Genomic DNA, 16,960 nt, shown 5'->3' with positions numbered 1-16,960 from the left:
GTCAGCTTATTTTTTCTCTAAATCCCATAAATTCATGGGTAGTATCTGTCCTCATTTCTCCAGACAAATTTACTCCTGTTTTATATCTGTAACCATCGTACCAAAATATTTAAAAAGAAAAATTCATCGGTTTTTTTTTATAATTAATTATCGTGTAGAACAGTAAGTTTTTTTTAGTAAACTGATGTCTATAAAAGCACAGAGACTTGCTTCAAACATTAAAGTCACTGGGAGAGTTTTGTTTTGTTAAATGAATATGAGAATGAGTCTTCTTCAGCTTCCTCTTCTTTCCCCCATTTCTTGCTTTCCCTCCACACAAAACAATATTCCTATTTCTTATCCTAAATTTTATGTTTCTTCCCACATGGCTAAGTCGTCGACTAATTATGTTCGAAATGGTTACGATGACTCTGTCGTTCGACGATCTGCAAATTACCGATCTCCTATTTGGAAGTATGAGTTTGTTCAATCGTTGACCAGTGAATTCATGGTAATATGTTGATAAGAAATTTAGTTTTTATACATATGTTATTTTCCTTGTATGATTTGCTTCTACCATTCTTATATTATGTGCCTGCAGAAATAATTCCAAAATAATAATAATAATAATAATAACAACAAGTTTGGATAGGTAATATGAAATTCCCATTTATTTTCTTTTCAATATGTGTTTGAAAATATATTTATAGACAGTAAAACTAATTATAGTTACTACGTTGAACATAAATTATACATTACTAATTTATGAACTTGTCTTATGTTATAATTGTTTTTTTTTTTTTTTGGTATAATTTGTTGTTTTGGGATGATTCATATACTATATATAATTGTTGTTGGGTATAGTTGCTGGTTTGTAATATATATATATAGACACGCATGTGTATATATAGATGGATGTATATGTATATTTATATATAGATGTATGTATATGTATAGATATATATATAGAGAGGTGTAATTGGATTGAGTTGGGTTGGGTTAGGAGACATTCTCAACCCAACCCATATTTTCGGGTTATATTGGTTGGCAACCCGAATAACCTAACCCAACACGTAAAATATGGGTTGGGTTGTTAAGTTGTTTTTTTTTTTTTCTAATGGGAAAAATGAGATCTAACGGTGACGACAAAGATGATCGTAGAGGGAGAGAGAGAGACTCTGATGATGATCAGAACTAATGACGGAGATGACCGAAGAAGATCGAAGAGGAGTCAGAAACGGAGGTGGGACTCACCAATTGTGAGGGAGAAGACCAGAGACTGAGGTGAGACTGAGATGGAAGAGAAAAATCGAAGAGAGAAAAATCAAAGAGGGAGGTTGTGAGCGACGCACGAGGGAAGAACATCCTTAACCTAATTTTATTATTTTATTTTATTAAATAAATATATATATATATATATATATATATATATATATATATATATATATATATATTATATTAATTTGGGTCATATATATATATATATTATATTAATTTTGGTTGGGTTGAGTTGAACCAAAGTTTTCAACCCAAGACCTAACTTAACTTGAAAAAACCCAATTTTTTAACCCAATTCAATCCACATTTTAACCTAACCGAACCCAACCCTTATAATATGAGTTGGGTAGTCTTGATTATTCTAGTTCAATCTATATTCTTGCCCCTAGATATGTGTATATATTTTTTAATCTAACAAAAAATAATTGAGTTTATTAATCAGATGAAATATTGTTTTAATTTGTTATTGTTTTATCATGTTTATTTTAACACTACATTTAAAAATTTTGAATTCTAAATCTTGATATTCTAGAAACATAAAAGATGTACAATTATGAGAATTTGCATCATTTAGATAATTGAATTTAAATAGTCTTTCGAAATAGAATCTTCCAAACATGGGAGGACCAACCAAACACATATTTATAAGGTGCGATCATATCAGCACTAATGCACCGGATTTCATTAGAACTCCACAATTAAGCGTGTTTGGGCGAAAGTAGTACTAAGTTGGGTGACCACTTGGAAAGTCCTCGTGTTGCACCCCTTAAAAAAACCAAACACATATTTATTGAACTCATAGATATAAAATCATAAAAAACTAACTATTTGAGTTGTCATAGGAACTCTGCAGTTAAGCGTGTTTGAACGAGAGCAGTATTAAGTTGGATGACCACTTGGAAAGCCCTCGTATTTCACCCTAAGTAAAAGTAAATTAACTGAGTTGCCTACTAAACATGTCCTAATTGCCTTTTCTTTTGTTTTGATTGTAAAATATCAAAATCAACCATAAAATACACAAACAGTAGGGATGAAATTTAAGATTAAGTTATTCCAACCATTTGAGAGCAACAAATTAATTGTTTACCAACATTTTTTTAAAAATAACAATCGATCGACTCAAACATCGTCAATAATATTTTTTTAGTAATAAATCTATTACAGTGATAGATGCTTAGAGTTAAAATAAAATATTATTATATTTGTGAGATTTTTTTATTATTGTGATGTATCTAAAAATATTTTAAATTTGATTGTAATGTTTACAAACTCAAAAGCAAAGGAATTGAAAATGGACATTTGAATGTAGAAATGAAGTAAAATTTAACAAATTTTAAATGTACTAAAAGTAGTATATACTTTTTACCTTTTGGTGTGTTAGTTTATTTATCTTACCATCATTACCATATCTATTATTTTAACTTCTTTTTCTATTTATAAATGGAGAATATCATACACCCATCCACGTTCATTTATTGATCTTACATATTATTATTTGCCCTAACATCTGATTAAAGAATCTATACACACTTTTCAAATATATCTTAAATAATTCTACTTTGACAATGTGTTAAATAGATATTAATGTAAGTGTCTATTATCAAGTGACAATTTATAACTCACTCATTTGTTATACATGTCTCAATATGACATATCATTAGGTTTGTCATAGACTTGCTCGTAAGTAATTGCAAACAAAAATGAAAACCACTTTGTAGACCTTTTATCACTTTGATGTGTGTCAATTGTACTTTAGAAAAGAAAGAAGTAGTGAAAGAGGTGACGATGATGATTAATAATTGTAAATTTGAAAATTTATCATATCATTAGGTTTTCAATGATCGATCATTTTGTTATGATAGACTTTGAGAGCTTATATCTATAATTGTAATTTTTTTTCGTTGTTGTTTCATGTTCGCCAATGATTTGAACATCATTATTATATTTGCAACGGTTCTAAATTAACTATGATGATATTAACTATGATGATGTGGATAATTAAAGCGGGTTTGGCAACTATTTGTGATTTTTTAAAACTAAAGCTTATTTTCTCTCAATTTTTTATTTTAGGATGATTATTATATTCTCAACTAAATTCTAAACTAAAAATAAAACTTTTAAACCTGTTATTTTTAGTTTTCATTTGTTTTATAAAACACTAGAAGAAAGCTTGTGAGAGATCAAAAAGCTTGTGACCAAAACACTACACAATAGTTTATAAGTTTAATCTTTTTGAAAAATAAAGACCAAATAGTTGTACTATTTAAAATTTAAAGGTGGATATGACTCAATTAGTTTTGGAATATAATTCAATAATAATAATAATAATAATAATATTTTTTCACTTTTTTCTTTTGGAAGTGATGCAAACATTACATCATCCATTCCTAAGATAGAAATTAAACATCTTTTATGGAGAATTATTCTAAATTGCGATCAATTGTTAAATATATTTGGAAAGTATATAAATTTGTTTAGATTATTAATGATAGAGAGATAAATTTTTATTAATGTCATCAATATTATTATTAATAGATAACAATTTTGCTATATTTTATAAATATTTTAGTTACTTTTATTATATTTGAAAATTCTTCTAATCTCATACATTCGAAGTTAATATGAGTTTGAGAGTTGTTTGGTAAGGATGATAGATGTTTAAATCGAAGGGAAATGCAAATAAAAAGAGTGAAAATGATGCTCAACAAAGAACCATTGGTTGGTGATAGTTTGAAAGGATTGGAAGTTGTTGATGAATTGCAACGGTTGGGAATCTCATATCACTTTCAAATGGAAATAAATCAAATGTTAGAGATAATCAATGAAAGATTCAACAATGGAGAAGAAGGTTTAGAATGGAACAACAACAAAAGCTTATATGCCACTTCTCTTCATTTTAGAATTTTAAGGCAACATGGTTATCACATCCCTCAAGGTAACACACATATCTCTCATTTCTACCGCTCTTCATTTTAGATAATATATATCTAAACAAATCCGTTAAATAATCTTTAAAAACTAAAATGATATTTAATTTCCTAAGCATTTCGTTCGATATGTCTTGAATTTTGCATGACGCTTTAAGCGATTAAGTATCGGCCACTTCTAAACTCTAGATGTGCGTATTCATTATGTATTTTAAGATTCTTTCTAATAAAGCTATTCTCTCTCTATCCGGCCGTGGATGCAACAAATACATTATTGGTGAAGTACGTACTCATGAATTTTTATATTGATGGGTTCTTTTATTTTATGTTTTATATGTATTCTTTATTTTTCGATATTATAACATGTTTTTGTTTGGTTACATATGCAGACGTGTTCAAACAGTTTAAGAATGAGATAGAAAATTTGACTTGTAATTGCAAAGACAAAGCTAAAGAAATGTTATCATTTTATGAAGCTTCCTTCTTAGCAATGGAAGATGAAAGCTTTATGGATGAACAGAGACAATTTGCCATCCAACATCTTTCAAAATACCTTAAATCCAATAATAATGATCAAATCATTTGTACTAAGATAAGACATGCTCTTCAACTCCCATTTCATTGGAGAATGCCAATATTGGAGGCTAGGTGGTTTATCGATAATGTGTATCGAACAAAACCCAACTCAAAATCGGTGTTGTTGGATTTAGCCAAGTTAGACTTCAACATTGTCCAATCCATTCATCAAGATGACCTAAAAGATGTCTCCAGGTACTTAATCAATAAGGGTCTATTGAAAATGATTGTTTAAGGTGTAGTACTAAAATAACTATATTTTACGTACCAAAAGATAAAATTTGTTTTTAAATAGTTATCCTCGTAGCTACATTTAATATTGTTCCATTCCTTCATCTTCGTACCTCTTTATTAATACACTGTAGTGGACGTTTTGGTGTATATGAAGGTGGTGGAAGAGCACAGGGCTTGGAGAGAAACTTGAGTTTGCAAGAGACAGATTGATGGCTAATTTCTTTTGGTCTGTGGGAATGGGATGTGAACCTCATCTTCAATATCTTAGAACAATGTCTACAAAAACTGCTTCATTAATAACAATTGTTGATGATGTTTATGATGTCTATGGAACTTATGACGAACTTCAACTTTTTACCGATGCTGTTGAGAGGTAATTTAATAACCATTAAATCCAATCAAATTTAACCATCGATGATTTCTATTTTGGTCTTTATATTTCGTATTGTACTGAAAAAATGTATTAAACTTTCAGATGGGATATCGGTGCAATTGATTCATTACCAAACTACATGCAAATATGTTTTATTGCCCTCCACAACACCATCAATGACATGGCTTTTGATGCAATAAAGGATCATGGAGTCAATGTCATTCCATATTTAAGAAAAATGGTAAAGGATTTCTTTATTATTATTATTCAACGTCATTTTTTGTGCTAATTCAAACTTAATTATAATATTATGAAATCCTAATTAATTCATTTTACAATCAAATTGTTGTGTAGTGGACGGATTTATGCAAAACATTCTTGATTGAAGCAAAGTGGTATTACACAAATTACAAACCAACATTTGAAGAGTACTTAGAGAATGCATGGATTTCAGTTTCAGGATCTCTTCTTCTTGTTCATGCTTATGTCTTCACCTCTAAATCGTTAACAACAGAGGCTTTGGAGTGCTTGCAAGATTATCCAAATATAATTCGATATTCATCCATCATCTTTCGTCTTACTAATGACTTAGCTTCATTATCGGTGCGTATAAATTCTTTTTAAATTTATCTTAGTTATATATACAGTACTGAATATTTCTTAGTATTAATATAGTGATATTTTTCTAAAACTCTTACATAGGAGGAAGCAAAGAGAGGAGAAGTCGCTAACTCTATACAATGTCTCATGAATGACACAGGTGCTTCGGAACAAGAAGCACGACTATATATTGAGGATTTAATTGTGGAATCATGGAAGAAATTGAATGATGAAGTTCAAACTTGGAATAATTCACCATTACTCTCTAAGGGTTTCATTGAAATTGTCTTAAATCTTGCAAGAATTTCTCATACTGTCTACGAACATAGAGATGGGCACACTGTTGAAGATCATGAGTCCAAGGATCGTGTATTATCTTTATTTATCAAGTCTGCTTAGATTCATACATAATTAGAAACTTCAAAATATTGTATATTGTGGTGAATGAATACATGCAGGTCACTATATGCAAAATGTTAGGAACATAGTTTTGTGTACCAAGGAGATCTTGTTTTTTCCTTTTGGGGTTTGTTAAGAAAATTACCGTATTTGCAAGTATATCAATTGTATCATTCAAAGTCAAATGATATCTGTTCGATATCTAGCATTTTAAGAAGTTATAAAATTGCATCTTTTGATGTTTTGGTGTCATTGCTCAGAAGTTATACCTCACAATATATCTTTGAAGATGTCAATCTTTCGGTTTTACTTTTGAAAAATTGTATCATATGAGCAGTTCATGACATCTTTTTTTTTTTTACATATTGCGAATATAAGAAATATAACAACTAATTAGTGATAGCTATTATACGGTTATAGAAAGACTATTAAAAGGTTATCAATTAACTTTTAAATTTTCTACTATTACCATCTTATTATTATAAATCTTTTTATATTAAATTTACAAGTCTCTTTAATTTTTTCTTATTCTTTCCTTAATGTAGGCTCTTCAAACTTTTACTCATACATTTAAGAGCAAATTGTGTTCTTTTAATGATCGTTTTGAAGAATATTGGAGAAGGTTCTCTTGTGTGTGGGTCGAAAAGCACATGTTCGTCAAATCTCTATTAAATTAGAAGAGCCTAAAATGGGAGACTCTTTACTTTCTTCTAATAATGTTATTTTCTATTTGAAATTTTAGGTAGCTACTAAAAAAACTTTCAAAATTTTTTCTGATTTATTTTAAACAATTTTTTTCTAGTCAATCGGAAGCTACTTTGAACCATGTAAACAATTTATTTATGTATTGGTTGTGATTTGATTCATATAACTACTAATAAGCAATTGGCTCACTTTCTTTTTTTTTTCTTTGATCTTTTTTTGGTAAAGTTTTTCAATAGGTTCATTAAGAGAAATAGAAGCAAAATGAGAACCTATAAGTAAGAACTTCGTTTATAAGTTTGTCACCTTGAGCTTAAACACAACTTTTTGGAAGGTAAAAATAGAGATTGAATGAGGTAAAGGAGAAATTAATCAAGTTCTTCAAAAGTAGAAGATCAGAAAGGAAAAAAAAAAAAAAACGACAACACATGAAGGAACCCACCTTCAAAACCTTCAACTACAAAAAAGAATAATTGTTTACACATAGTATTAAATTTCCATTGAATATCTCAAACAAAAAGTTACCTTTCTGTATTCTTACATTGGTGAAAAAAGAAGATGAAACGAGTGTGTAAAACAAAAATAAAAAATTAATTACAACTTGGATACTTTTAAAGCTAATGATTTGATGGGTATAACAACACTCTTAAAATATTATAAATATATAACAAGATTTATTAGCAATAAAATTTTTATGTTATCATTAATAAACTTTGAGTGGAGTTTTGTTTTGGAGGAATATTGTAGTTTGTAAAAAAAAAAAAAATAGAGAAATAGGAAAGATTTATTTATAATTTGTAATTAATCTAAACAATTAATTTAAATCAATACTTAGTGAAATTTTTAATTCTCTTCCATTTGTCTTTAAATTTTATGGAAATTTATTATTATATTTTCTAATTAAGATGAATCGTTTTTTAAAGGGGCTGGTCAATAATAAAAATCAGTCTAAATTAAAATGTTTCGTTTGTGTTAATGTTTTGCATCCACCTAAGAATTAAAAGAAAATGAATGTGTTCCACAACCTATCGATTTGGAGCTAGTTGTCTTCATCGACTTTGAACTCTATGTTGCTCTTACTCCTCTTGATTATTTGATTCTTGTTGGTGCTCTTGCCGATCTGATACCTCTATATGTACTTCATAGTACAAATATTCATTATGTTTTCTACGATCCAGTTCGTATTTATTGCATGTATGAAAAGATGAATCGACCCTTCAATCAAAATATCCTATATTGGCCTCTGAATCAAAATACCCTGAGCCAAATGTTGTCATCATCGTCATTGAACTATCATAACCAGTCTGGCTTTATGTCTATCAAAGGTGGCACTTCTTCCACATTCTATATCGTACATATTATGATGTAGCCATATATTCTAGAGCATTCTTAATTACAAAAATACAAAATTTGGACAAATTGTTCATTATAATTTTGTAAGGCTCCCAATTAATCTAAAACATCACACGTTACGTAAGAAATAAATAAACACTAATGTATAAAAAATTCACGTTTCAATATTCACAAATCTAATCACTCAAAATTCAAATTTTAGTGTGAGCAAACTAAACTTAATAATTTAGTATCAAACTAATATTAGTATAAAAGATAACCTCTTATTGGGCATTTAGGGGAAGGAGTGATTTATAATAGGATTTGTGTTGTGATAATCCTAGTATTATAATAGTCCTATTGTTATGATAGTATGTGTCTATGAAAGGAATATGATAAGTAGTGTTATAATGGTATGTATTTGGGAGAAGGATTATAAATATTAGTGTTATGATATTTTTTTTCTTCTAAAATGTATAATGTAGATCCAATACACAAATTTCATAAATTTATTTTATTAAATAATCTTACTTATGGTATCCGTTCAATAAATTCAACATCCATCGTGATGTTTTATTTTTCTTTCATGTGTATATATTGCACATCGTTGTTTTTAATTTTGTCACATGTCATTACAAAAATTTATAGTTCATCTATTTTTTTTACTTTTTACCACATACTAGCGGTAAGTATGTTTATCCTTTGAAAAGGTTTAATGAATATTAACGTACCTTACAAAATACTTTTTAAACAAAATCTGGTATGTACTAATTTTTATAAAAAAACAATAAAATTCAATATAATTTTCTATAATTTATTTAGAAAACAAGATATTTATTAGCTAAAATTAAAATATTTGGACAAGATTGATAGGAATGTTGTGATTTTAGGTTTAAACTCAATTGAATAATTTAATAAAAAAAAAAAGACAAATTAATTAAACATAATTCAATATCAAAATTTCATGAACGGTTTGTTTCGCATCCCACAATTGTTGAAGTTGAACTAAAAGAAGAATATATTAAAATAGTATGTAATTTTAATTTAATCTTTTTTTACAAAAGAAAAAACTCCCTTATTATAGATTAATTTAATTGAGAAAGCAAAAGAGTAAGAAAAAAAGTGATGAATACTTTTCTCCAAACCTGCTGAGTTCAAGAACAATTTTGAACTTTCAGATAAAATAACTTTTTACGTATGTCATATTCTTTGGTTTCTAACGTTCGAAATTTAGTTAGTTTTTACTCTAAAACTTTCAAAAATATACTTAAAAAGGTTTCTATACTAAAAAACCATTAAATTAATTAAATTTCATTAAAAAAAAAAAAAATCGCTTTCATGATTAACATGCACCACAAGAATTTCGAACTATATGTCTACATTTTTTTAAGAAAATGTCGACATAGATATGTTGTGTCGACCCAATTTCAGAATTTGGTGCATTAATATTGTTTTATACTCATGAATATTTTCATGGACAAAAATGGTGTGGTTTTAATATAAATCACCTTCTATCCTCCCTCTGAATCTCATCAAAGGTTGAATTGGTGGGTGAACTCCACTATCTCCTCGGCGCCACTATCTATTCAACAATCTGCTTGATGAAGATGTCGATAGAGGTGATGTCGAGGACGAAGTAGTTTGTTGCAGAGGAAAGAGAATTGGCTACGAGGGAAGTACATAATATATCTTATAAACCCATTTTCTTGGTGTATCAATTAATTGGAGTTTGTGATTGAGTTTTTTTCTTCTTCTGATTGAAACAATCTTCCACAAATATTGTATTTTCAGATGGGATATTGCAGCAATTGATCCCTTGCCTAACTACATGAAATTATGTTTTATTACTCTCCACAACACCATCAACGATATGGCTTTCAAACTACTCAATGATCATGAAGTCAATGTCATTCAATATTTTAAGAAAATGGTAACTTTTATTCTAATTCCAAACTTTTTTTTTCATCGTTATACCAAAGTATTCTTATCAACTAATCCTCCATTAAATATTGTAGTGGATAGATTTATGCAAAGCATTTTTTATAGAAGCAAAGTGGTATTACACAAATTACAAACCAACATTCCAAGAGTATCTAGAGAATGCTTGGGTTTCAGTATCAGGATCTCTTCTTCTTGCTCATGCTTATGTCTTTACCACAAACTCATTGACAATTGAGGCTTTGAAATGCTTACAACATTACCCTCGTATTATTCAACATTCATCCATCATATTTCGTCTTGCTAATGACTTAGCTTCATCATCTGTATAGTTCGTTTTAAATTTTATCTTCTTTATATATAGTATTAATAAATATTTCTTAGTATTGATAATCAAATTTCTCTAAATCTTAAATAGGAGGAAGGAAAGAGAGGAGATGTTGCTAAATCTATACAATGTTACATGAATGACACAGATGCGTCAGAACAAGAAGCAAGACAATACATAAAGGATTTGATTATGGAATTGTGGAAAAAAATGAATGAAGAAGTACACGCTTTGAATAATTCACCATTATTCTGTAAGGGTTTCGTTGAAATTGTTTCAATTCTTGCTAGAATTTCTCATACTGTCTACCAACATAGAGATGGGCACACTATTGAAGAACATGAGACTAAGGATCGTGTATTATCTTTATTTATCAAGGCTGTTTAACAGAAATAAAAGAGGGCACCTATCTGTTAAGTGGCATAGCATCCATGAAATACCAACTTCAGAATCACTTGTTTGTTCCATTCCTCTCACCAAGTCCAAAGTAATATTAGTGGCAAACACAACTTAATCTAAATGATAAACAAGAGACTCTGAGTGAACAGAAATAATTTCTATGATGGTGAATGCCAAGAAGAAGAGGAGGAGAAAGAAAAGACATTCATGCTATTTGTTAAGTTATTGCATTTTATTTATTTGCCAAAATGTATTCTCTGATAAGAAGTTGCAAAAGAGTGTGAATATACTACAGGGGAAGCCTCCCCTAAAAGAGTGTCGATGTATCTGCTCTAATGGTTATTGTAATCACAAGGGCATAAATGGAAAGTAAAATCCACAGTTGCAATGCCGGAGAGACGAAAATGTAGAACCACTCATTTGTATAAAACACTATCAAATTATGTAATCTGACCATTCGGATATGAAAGAAGTATGATCCATGGATTCTCCAGGAATATCCTCGAGCTGCGATGGTTTCTCCTTCCCCCCCACCAGCCTTGCGGGATTTCCCACGGCAGTTGTTCGTGGTGGCACATCAATGAGCACCACAGATCCTGCCCCAATTTTAGCTCCTTCTCCAATCTTCACATTGCCGAGAATGGTTGCTCCAGCGCCAATTAAGACACCATCCCCAATCTTTGGATGTCTGTCTCCACACATCTTTCCTGTCCCTCCCAGTGTGACATGATGAAGAATTGAGACATTGTTGCCTATCACTGCTGTCTCACCAACCACTACACCAGTAGCATGATCGAACAGAATGCCTTTCCCAATTCTTGCTGCAGGATGAATGTCGACAGCAAAGACATCAGCAATGCGTGATTGAAGTGCTAGTGCTAGCGGCCTACGTGATTGATTCCACAGCTTGTGAGCCACACGATGAGCCTAAAAGAGAAATGACTTGCTGTATTAAGGATAGTGACAAACGAAACACAAAGCTGACTTTGAACTTCATAAATCATTTAAACATAAAAGGTGTTTTTGACATTTAGTAACTTTTCCCAAGACATGAATATATATCCAACAAAGAATCATCATGTGAAAAGGAAGCCATTATTCTTTATTTGATATATCGTTATTTTAATTCTGCCTTCTGCTTTAAATGTGGAAAAGTAGTCTCCAGTCAACTCACAAAATCACAATCTTTGAAGAATAAATAGAACAATGAACAGACTGATCAAATCTAAGAACACCTCAACTTTCAAAATCATCAAAATGAACCCTAAGAACCTCTGTTTTAAGGCAAAGTAGATAATCCCAAATAGTTCAACTTACAGAAAAACGTCATTTTCACCAAATTCAAAAGGAAATTGAAACGTGCAATTTCTCACCTGGCAGGCTAAGAAACCTTTGTAATTGAGAAGGCAATGTGAATATGAAACACAGGCTGGGTCCCGTTCACGAGCTGCTCGCAAATCAGCGACAGCAGCTGATCGTAGACCATAATCAGTGGAGAAAGCGTTGAGGAAAAGATCGTAAAGTAGAGTGGAAAGAAGCGTGGAAGAGCAGAGTTTGTTCCCCAAATGAAACGAAAGTGATCTCTCGAGTGATGAATGCGACAAAATTGTCGAGTAGAGATAGCTAGCCAGGGCTGGCTCTGACTCCGCATCTTGCCGTGCCTCTGCTTTGATTTGCCCCCAGAGCCATGTCTCATCATTATTCATAGTAGAATCCACCACTGCTGTCGGAGACTGAGATGAAAATCGAAGCTCACCGATTGGCATGGCTGGAAAAATGGAATTACAGTGACTAAACTACAAAATATAGCCAATAACGAGGGGAGACGAAATCAAAATCTAGAATCCTATGGACCTAAACCAGGAATTAACTCTGCCAAAAAAATGGAAGTACAGTGACAAAACTACAAATTGATACAGGGAATGAAATGAAAATTTAAAATTCAATGGGCCGGCTACCAATTTAACAAGGAGAGTAGTTTCCGCTTGGTTCCAAAAACATCCCAATTTCATCACAAGTTGAAAGCTACCATGCAAAAATTATTGACATGCAACATTTACAAGAGGGACCTTTAAACGGACAACTTACAAAGATGCCCTTTTTGTTGTCAATTTATATTTTTCTTTCTAAACAAAACACTGCCTTTTTTAGTTCAACTATTGCAGGTGTGAGAATCAGACCATCAACAAGATAATTGGTAACTTATCTACACATCATGTTATCCACAACACTTATACATGCTCGTTTAACATGAAAAATAAACAACAGCTATAACATGCTAACACACGAATCAACATATCATGTAATGCATTCTCTATTTAAGCTTGAAAAGCTCACTCAACATTCATATTTAGGACACACTAAGACTATTTGAGACTGATTCCTTCAAGATATGTTTACCTTTCACCTTGTTTATTCTGGACTTCAAAGTTCTCAACAAAACTAAATGCTTGACTCTTGACCATTTTTGTCCAAGTCCTTAAACTCAACAATGCCTCTAGATCATTTTTATTTAAGACATTTGATGGCTAACCTACATACTCATTCTAGACTTATCCCACCAATCCTTGGCCATTTTTATCCAAAGCATTGATGCTCCTCTAAATCCAACAGTAAGATGCAACATGCAACCCCTTGATCATTTTTATTCAAGAAAAACTTATATTCACCCAACTTTCCTTCATAAATACACAAGGAACTCTAACATTTTTCTCATACAAACTCTTCAGAATGCATGCTTTTCTAAGCAATGCTCAAGTCAAAATCATGTAGAATGATAGTTTGAATCACCAATTCAACCCAAAAGCTTAAGTTGATGATGGGTGAAGGTAAATACATCATAACACTCCCTCTTACTTGTGAGCTCAAAATATGAAGAAGGCCCAACAAGAGGAAATGAACATTAAATAGGGAGAATACAAAAATGCATTGGCTTGAACACAGGACCTACCTAGACCCCTGCTCTGATCCCATCTTAAATCACCAATTCAACCCAAAAGCTTAAACTGATGGATAAAGGTAAATTTAATTATATATCATAACACGCTCTCACCATAAATCATATGCATAGCAACGGGTTATGCTCACTCATTAACATAGGGTCAGATAATAGCACATCAACATGAATATTAATGCAACAATACAACATGCTTAAATGCCAAAAACACATAATTCGAGAACATAAAGCATTTACATCATAGAAAATAGATATAACGCAAGTAAAGCACTCATCTATCAATGAGAAAACAGACCCATCGAATAGAACTTCACTTAGATAAAGTGCTCCTAAAGCAATCCGGAAGGCCCCTAAACCATAGGACCAAGGCTCTAAGGTCAAAACTCAGTCCAAAACCTTATTTAGAGTTCTAAAGGATGTTCAGTAAAGATGTTCTAACCCAAAAACAACCAGAAGCTTTTGTGGTAAATTTTGAAACAATTTCGAACTAGAAATAGAGAATTTTCCGTTCAAAAAGCTCCAATCAGGTGTTTACCACCTAAATCTTACCAAATAAGAAAAAAGCTTAGGTCTTCAGTGAAACTCAGTGTTTTCCGCACTAAATCTTATCGAAAGGCACTTGAATCCTTCCTAGAACATGTCCAACTACGATTAATCCTACATAATTGGAGGCGTTAAGAAGTGGGTAACTAAAATCTAGGCCTACAAAGACTGGGTAAATGTCGAACCTTGGGTTGGTGATACCAAATCGCTGAAATCGTCAAACGCCGTGGGTTCTCTGGAAAAGAGTGGCGTGGCTACCTGGAAGGTGGCAATCGTCAAAGAGGCTGCGGTGCAGGCGCCGCCGGAAGCTTCTTGAAGGTTGAAGCTGGTCCGGCCAACAGAGGACTAGGGGTGGAGTTTTCCAAGAACCGGAGGAGAGAAGAAGAGAAAGAAATGGATGAGATTCGTCAGAGCTTTAATTTTTCTTTTTTCTTTTTTATAATTCTAAATATAGGAATTGGTTTCATAAAAATTTGCATATATATCAAACCTTTTACAAATTTACAAATACTCCAAAAAACGTGTTAAAATATATTAATCATATCAATTTATCCACGATCCATCATCTTAAAAATTTTAGTTTATGATTTCTATAAGGATACATCGATCTTAGTTTATGATTTCTATAAGCATCGATAGGTACATGAACTGTATATACAACTTTTTTTTTAAAATGTTATATACTTAAATATTATTTTTAATTTCTTTTATAGTTTAATTACTTTTTTCATTCAATTATTTTCCTTTTATTCAACATTTATTAATTTCTTTTTAATTTAATAAGACAAAAATACAATTATTTTATTGCAATAGATGTTCAAATTATTATATTTGAGAAACATTTTTTTAAATAATAAAATAAATTAAAATATTTATAAATTATAACCAAATTTTGAATTTTATCGCACCTAAAATTTAATATTTTTAAAAGTTTCTCTATATTTAATTTGTTAAATATTTTAAAATTTCCAAAACTACCCCTAACTTTCTTCTTTTTTCGTGTTTCTTTCTTCTTTTTTCGTTTTCATATTGGAATTTCATAAATTTTATTTTCCTTTTATTTCTTTTCTTTTTCTCAAATTCTTCCTCTGTAATCTTTTAATTTTCAGTCTCCTTTTACATTCGATTTCAGTCTTTCCTTTTTTTGTGATTTCTGATATGATTTTCTTCTTTTTCTTCCTCTCTGTTACTTCAACATTATCTTCTAATTTTGTCGTTTATGATTTTGTGTTATTGTATTATTTCGTTGATCTCTGGTCTTATTGTACCATTTCTTTTGTTACTTACTTTAATTTTTTTAGGGTTTTCTTTAAAATTGCACAATGGGTTATTTTTTAGTTTAATTTCTTTCTTCGATATGCATTTTTTTTCTTCTATACATTTTAGGTGTGGTTATGTTTACAATTTGTAAATATAACCACAAACAATGAAAGTAAGGATACGTACATATTTTAAATTTTTAGTTTGATTAACATTTGATTTCTATCTGATTTTAGTTTAATTTTTGTTCGTTGGCAACACACTATCCTATTAATTGAACTGTACAATATTACTTTAGTAGGTTAATTACTAAACATTTTATATTTTTTTTAAAGTCAATTTAAAAGATAATTATATGATAATCAGATGTCAATTACATGTCAATCACATTTCAATCATATGATAATCACATGTCAATTATCACATTTCAATCATCGTACGATAATCACATGTTAATTAGTTTTTTTTCTTAATATGTTTTAGAAAGAAAAAAAAAAGATATTTCATGGTGTCTTGTTTTCTTGTGTATGATACCTTCTCATTATGTTTTCTATTTGAATGGTATCGTGGAATCATGTACAAATCAAGACAAACTATTTTAATTGAGGAGAACAATATTACTTTAGGTAGGTTAATTACTCAACCTTGTATATTTTTTTAGGTCAATTTATAAAACAGTCACATGTCAATCATATGATAATCTTATGCCAATTAGATTTCAATCTTGAAAAAAAATAACTAAATGACAATCAGAAGGTAATCAAGTGATATTATCTCAATATTTTGTCGTTATGGTTAAGTTTCCAATAATGGTCATTTTTCATAGTGACAATGAGATGATTGATAATATTATGTAAATTATAAAATGAAGAATAATCAGATAAATTGGATAGAAATTAATAAAAAAAATATATATAAGGTAATCATATGACAATCATAATGTTAATAGAAAAAATTCTTACCAATTGACAAAAACAAAAGAAAAGAAAAGTAATCATATGACAACATGATGGTAATTAGAAACTACTTAATCATTGACAAAAGATGAAAGATATCGATAAACTACTTAGTAATTATATATATAAAAAAAAAAGGTCAGTAGATAGTAAATGTTATAATATTAAATTAAATAATAA

At 30.1% G+C, this 16,960-nt stretch overlaps 2 protein-coding genes and 1 pseudogene across 6 annotated transcripts; 2 read left to right on the top strand and 1 right to left on the bottom strand.

Annotated features, from left to right (window-relative positions):
* Positions 1 to 231: 231 nt before the first annotated feature.
* Positions 232 to 6,618, top strand: LOC105434621 ((-)-alpha-terpineol synthase-like). 3 transcript variants are annotated; one of them, XM_031881064.1, is made up of 7 exons: positions 232 to 490; positions 3,904 to 4,192; positions 4,574 to 4,955; positions 5,149 to 5,367; positions 5,470 to 5,608; positions 5,722 to 5,970; positions 6,070 to 6,618. In XM_031881064.1, the coding sequence occupies exons 1-7, from the start codon at positions 251 to 253 to the stop codon at positions 6,364 to 6,366; spliced, it is 1,815 nt and encodes a 604-aa protein (XP_031736924.1). In that variant the 5' UTR covers positions 232 to 250; the 3' UTR covers positions 6,367 to 6,618. The 3 variants fall into 3 exon arrangements, with proteins under 3 accessions (XP_031736924.1, XP_031736925.1, XP_031736926.1); XM_031881065.1 differs by having other exon boundaries at positions 6,128 to 6,310; XM_031881066.1 differs by lacking the exon at positions 232 to 490 and having other exon boundaries at positions 4,034 to 4,192; positions 4,588 to 4,955.
* Positions 1,905 to 2,023, top strand: LOC116402284 (annotated as a pseudogene).
* A 4,658-nt stretch (positions 6,619 to 11,276) lies between the features above and the next one.
* Positions 11,277 to 15,079, bottom strand: LOC101214580 (serine acetyltransferase 5). 3 transcript variants are annotated; one of them, XM_011651086.2, is made up of 3 exons: positions 14,750 to 15,079; positions 12,439 to 12,833; positions 11,277 to 11,992 (listed from the first exon to the last, which is right to left on the bottom strand). In XM_011651086.2, the coding sequence occupies exons 2-3, from the start codon at positions 12,829 to 12,831 to the stop codon at positions 11,501 to 11,503; spliced, it is 885 nt and encodes a 294-aa protein (XP_011649388.1). In that variant the 5' UTR covers positions 12,832 to 12,833; positions 14,750 to 15,079; the 3' UTR covers positions 11,277 to 11,500. The 3 variants fall into 3 exon arrangements, with proteins under 3 accessions (XP_011649388.1, XP_011649387.1, XP_031736927.1); XM_011651085.2 differs by having other exon boundaries at positions 12,439 to 12,861; positions 14,750 to 15,009; XM_031881067.1 differs by having other exon boundaries at positions 12,439 to 12,798; positions 14,750 to 15,008.
* Positions 15,080 to 16,960: the final 1,881 nt, after the last annotated feature.

This window comes from Cucumis sativus, chromosome 2 (assembly GCF_000004075.3).
Source record: "Cucumis sativus cultivar 9930 chromosome 2, Cucumber_9930_V3, whole genome shotgun sequence".
Lineage (NCBI taxonomy): Eukaryota > Viridiplantae > Streptophyta > Magnoliopsida > Cucurbitales > Cucurbitaceae > Cucumis > Cucumis sativus.
This window is presented reverse-complemented; position numbering and strand designations above follow the sequence as displayed.

Excerpts from the sequence above, each read along its gene's own strand:
- LOC101214580 (XM_011651086.2), bottom strand. The coding sequence starts at position 12,831 with ATGCCAATCGGTGAGCTTCGATTTTCATCTCAGTCTCCGACAGCAGTG. Across the intron at positions 11,993-12,438 it reads AAGGTTTCTTAGCCTGCCAG|GCTCATCGTGTGGCTCACAA; the intron begins GTGAGAAATTGC and ends TTTCTCTTTTAG.
- LOC105434621 (XM_031881064.1), top strand. The coding sequence starts at position 251 with ATGAATATGAGAATGAGTCTTCTTCAGCTTCCTCTTCTTTCCCCCATT. Across the intron at positions 491-3,903 it reads CGTTGACCAGTGAATTCATG|GATGATAGATGTTTAAATCG; the intron begins GTAATATGTTGA and ends TTGTTTGGTAAG. Across the intron at positions 4,193-4,573 it reads TGGTTATCACATCCCTCAAG|ACGTGTTCAAACAGTTTAAG; the intron begins GTAACACACATA and ends TTACATATGCAG.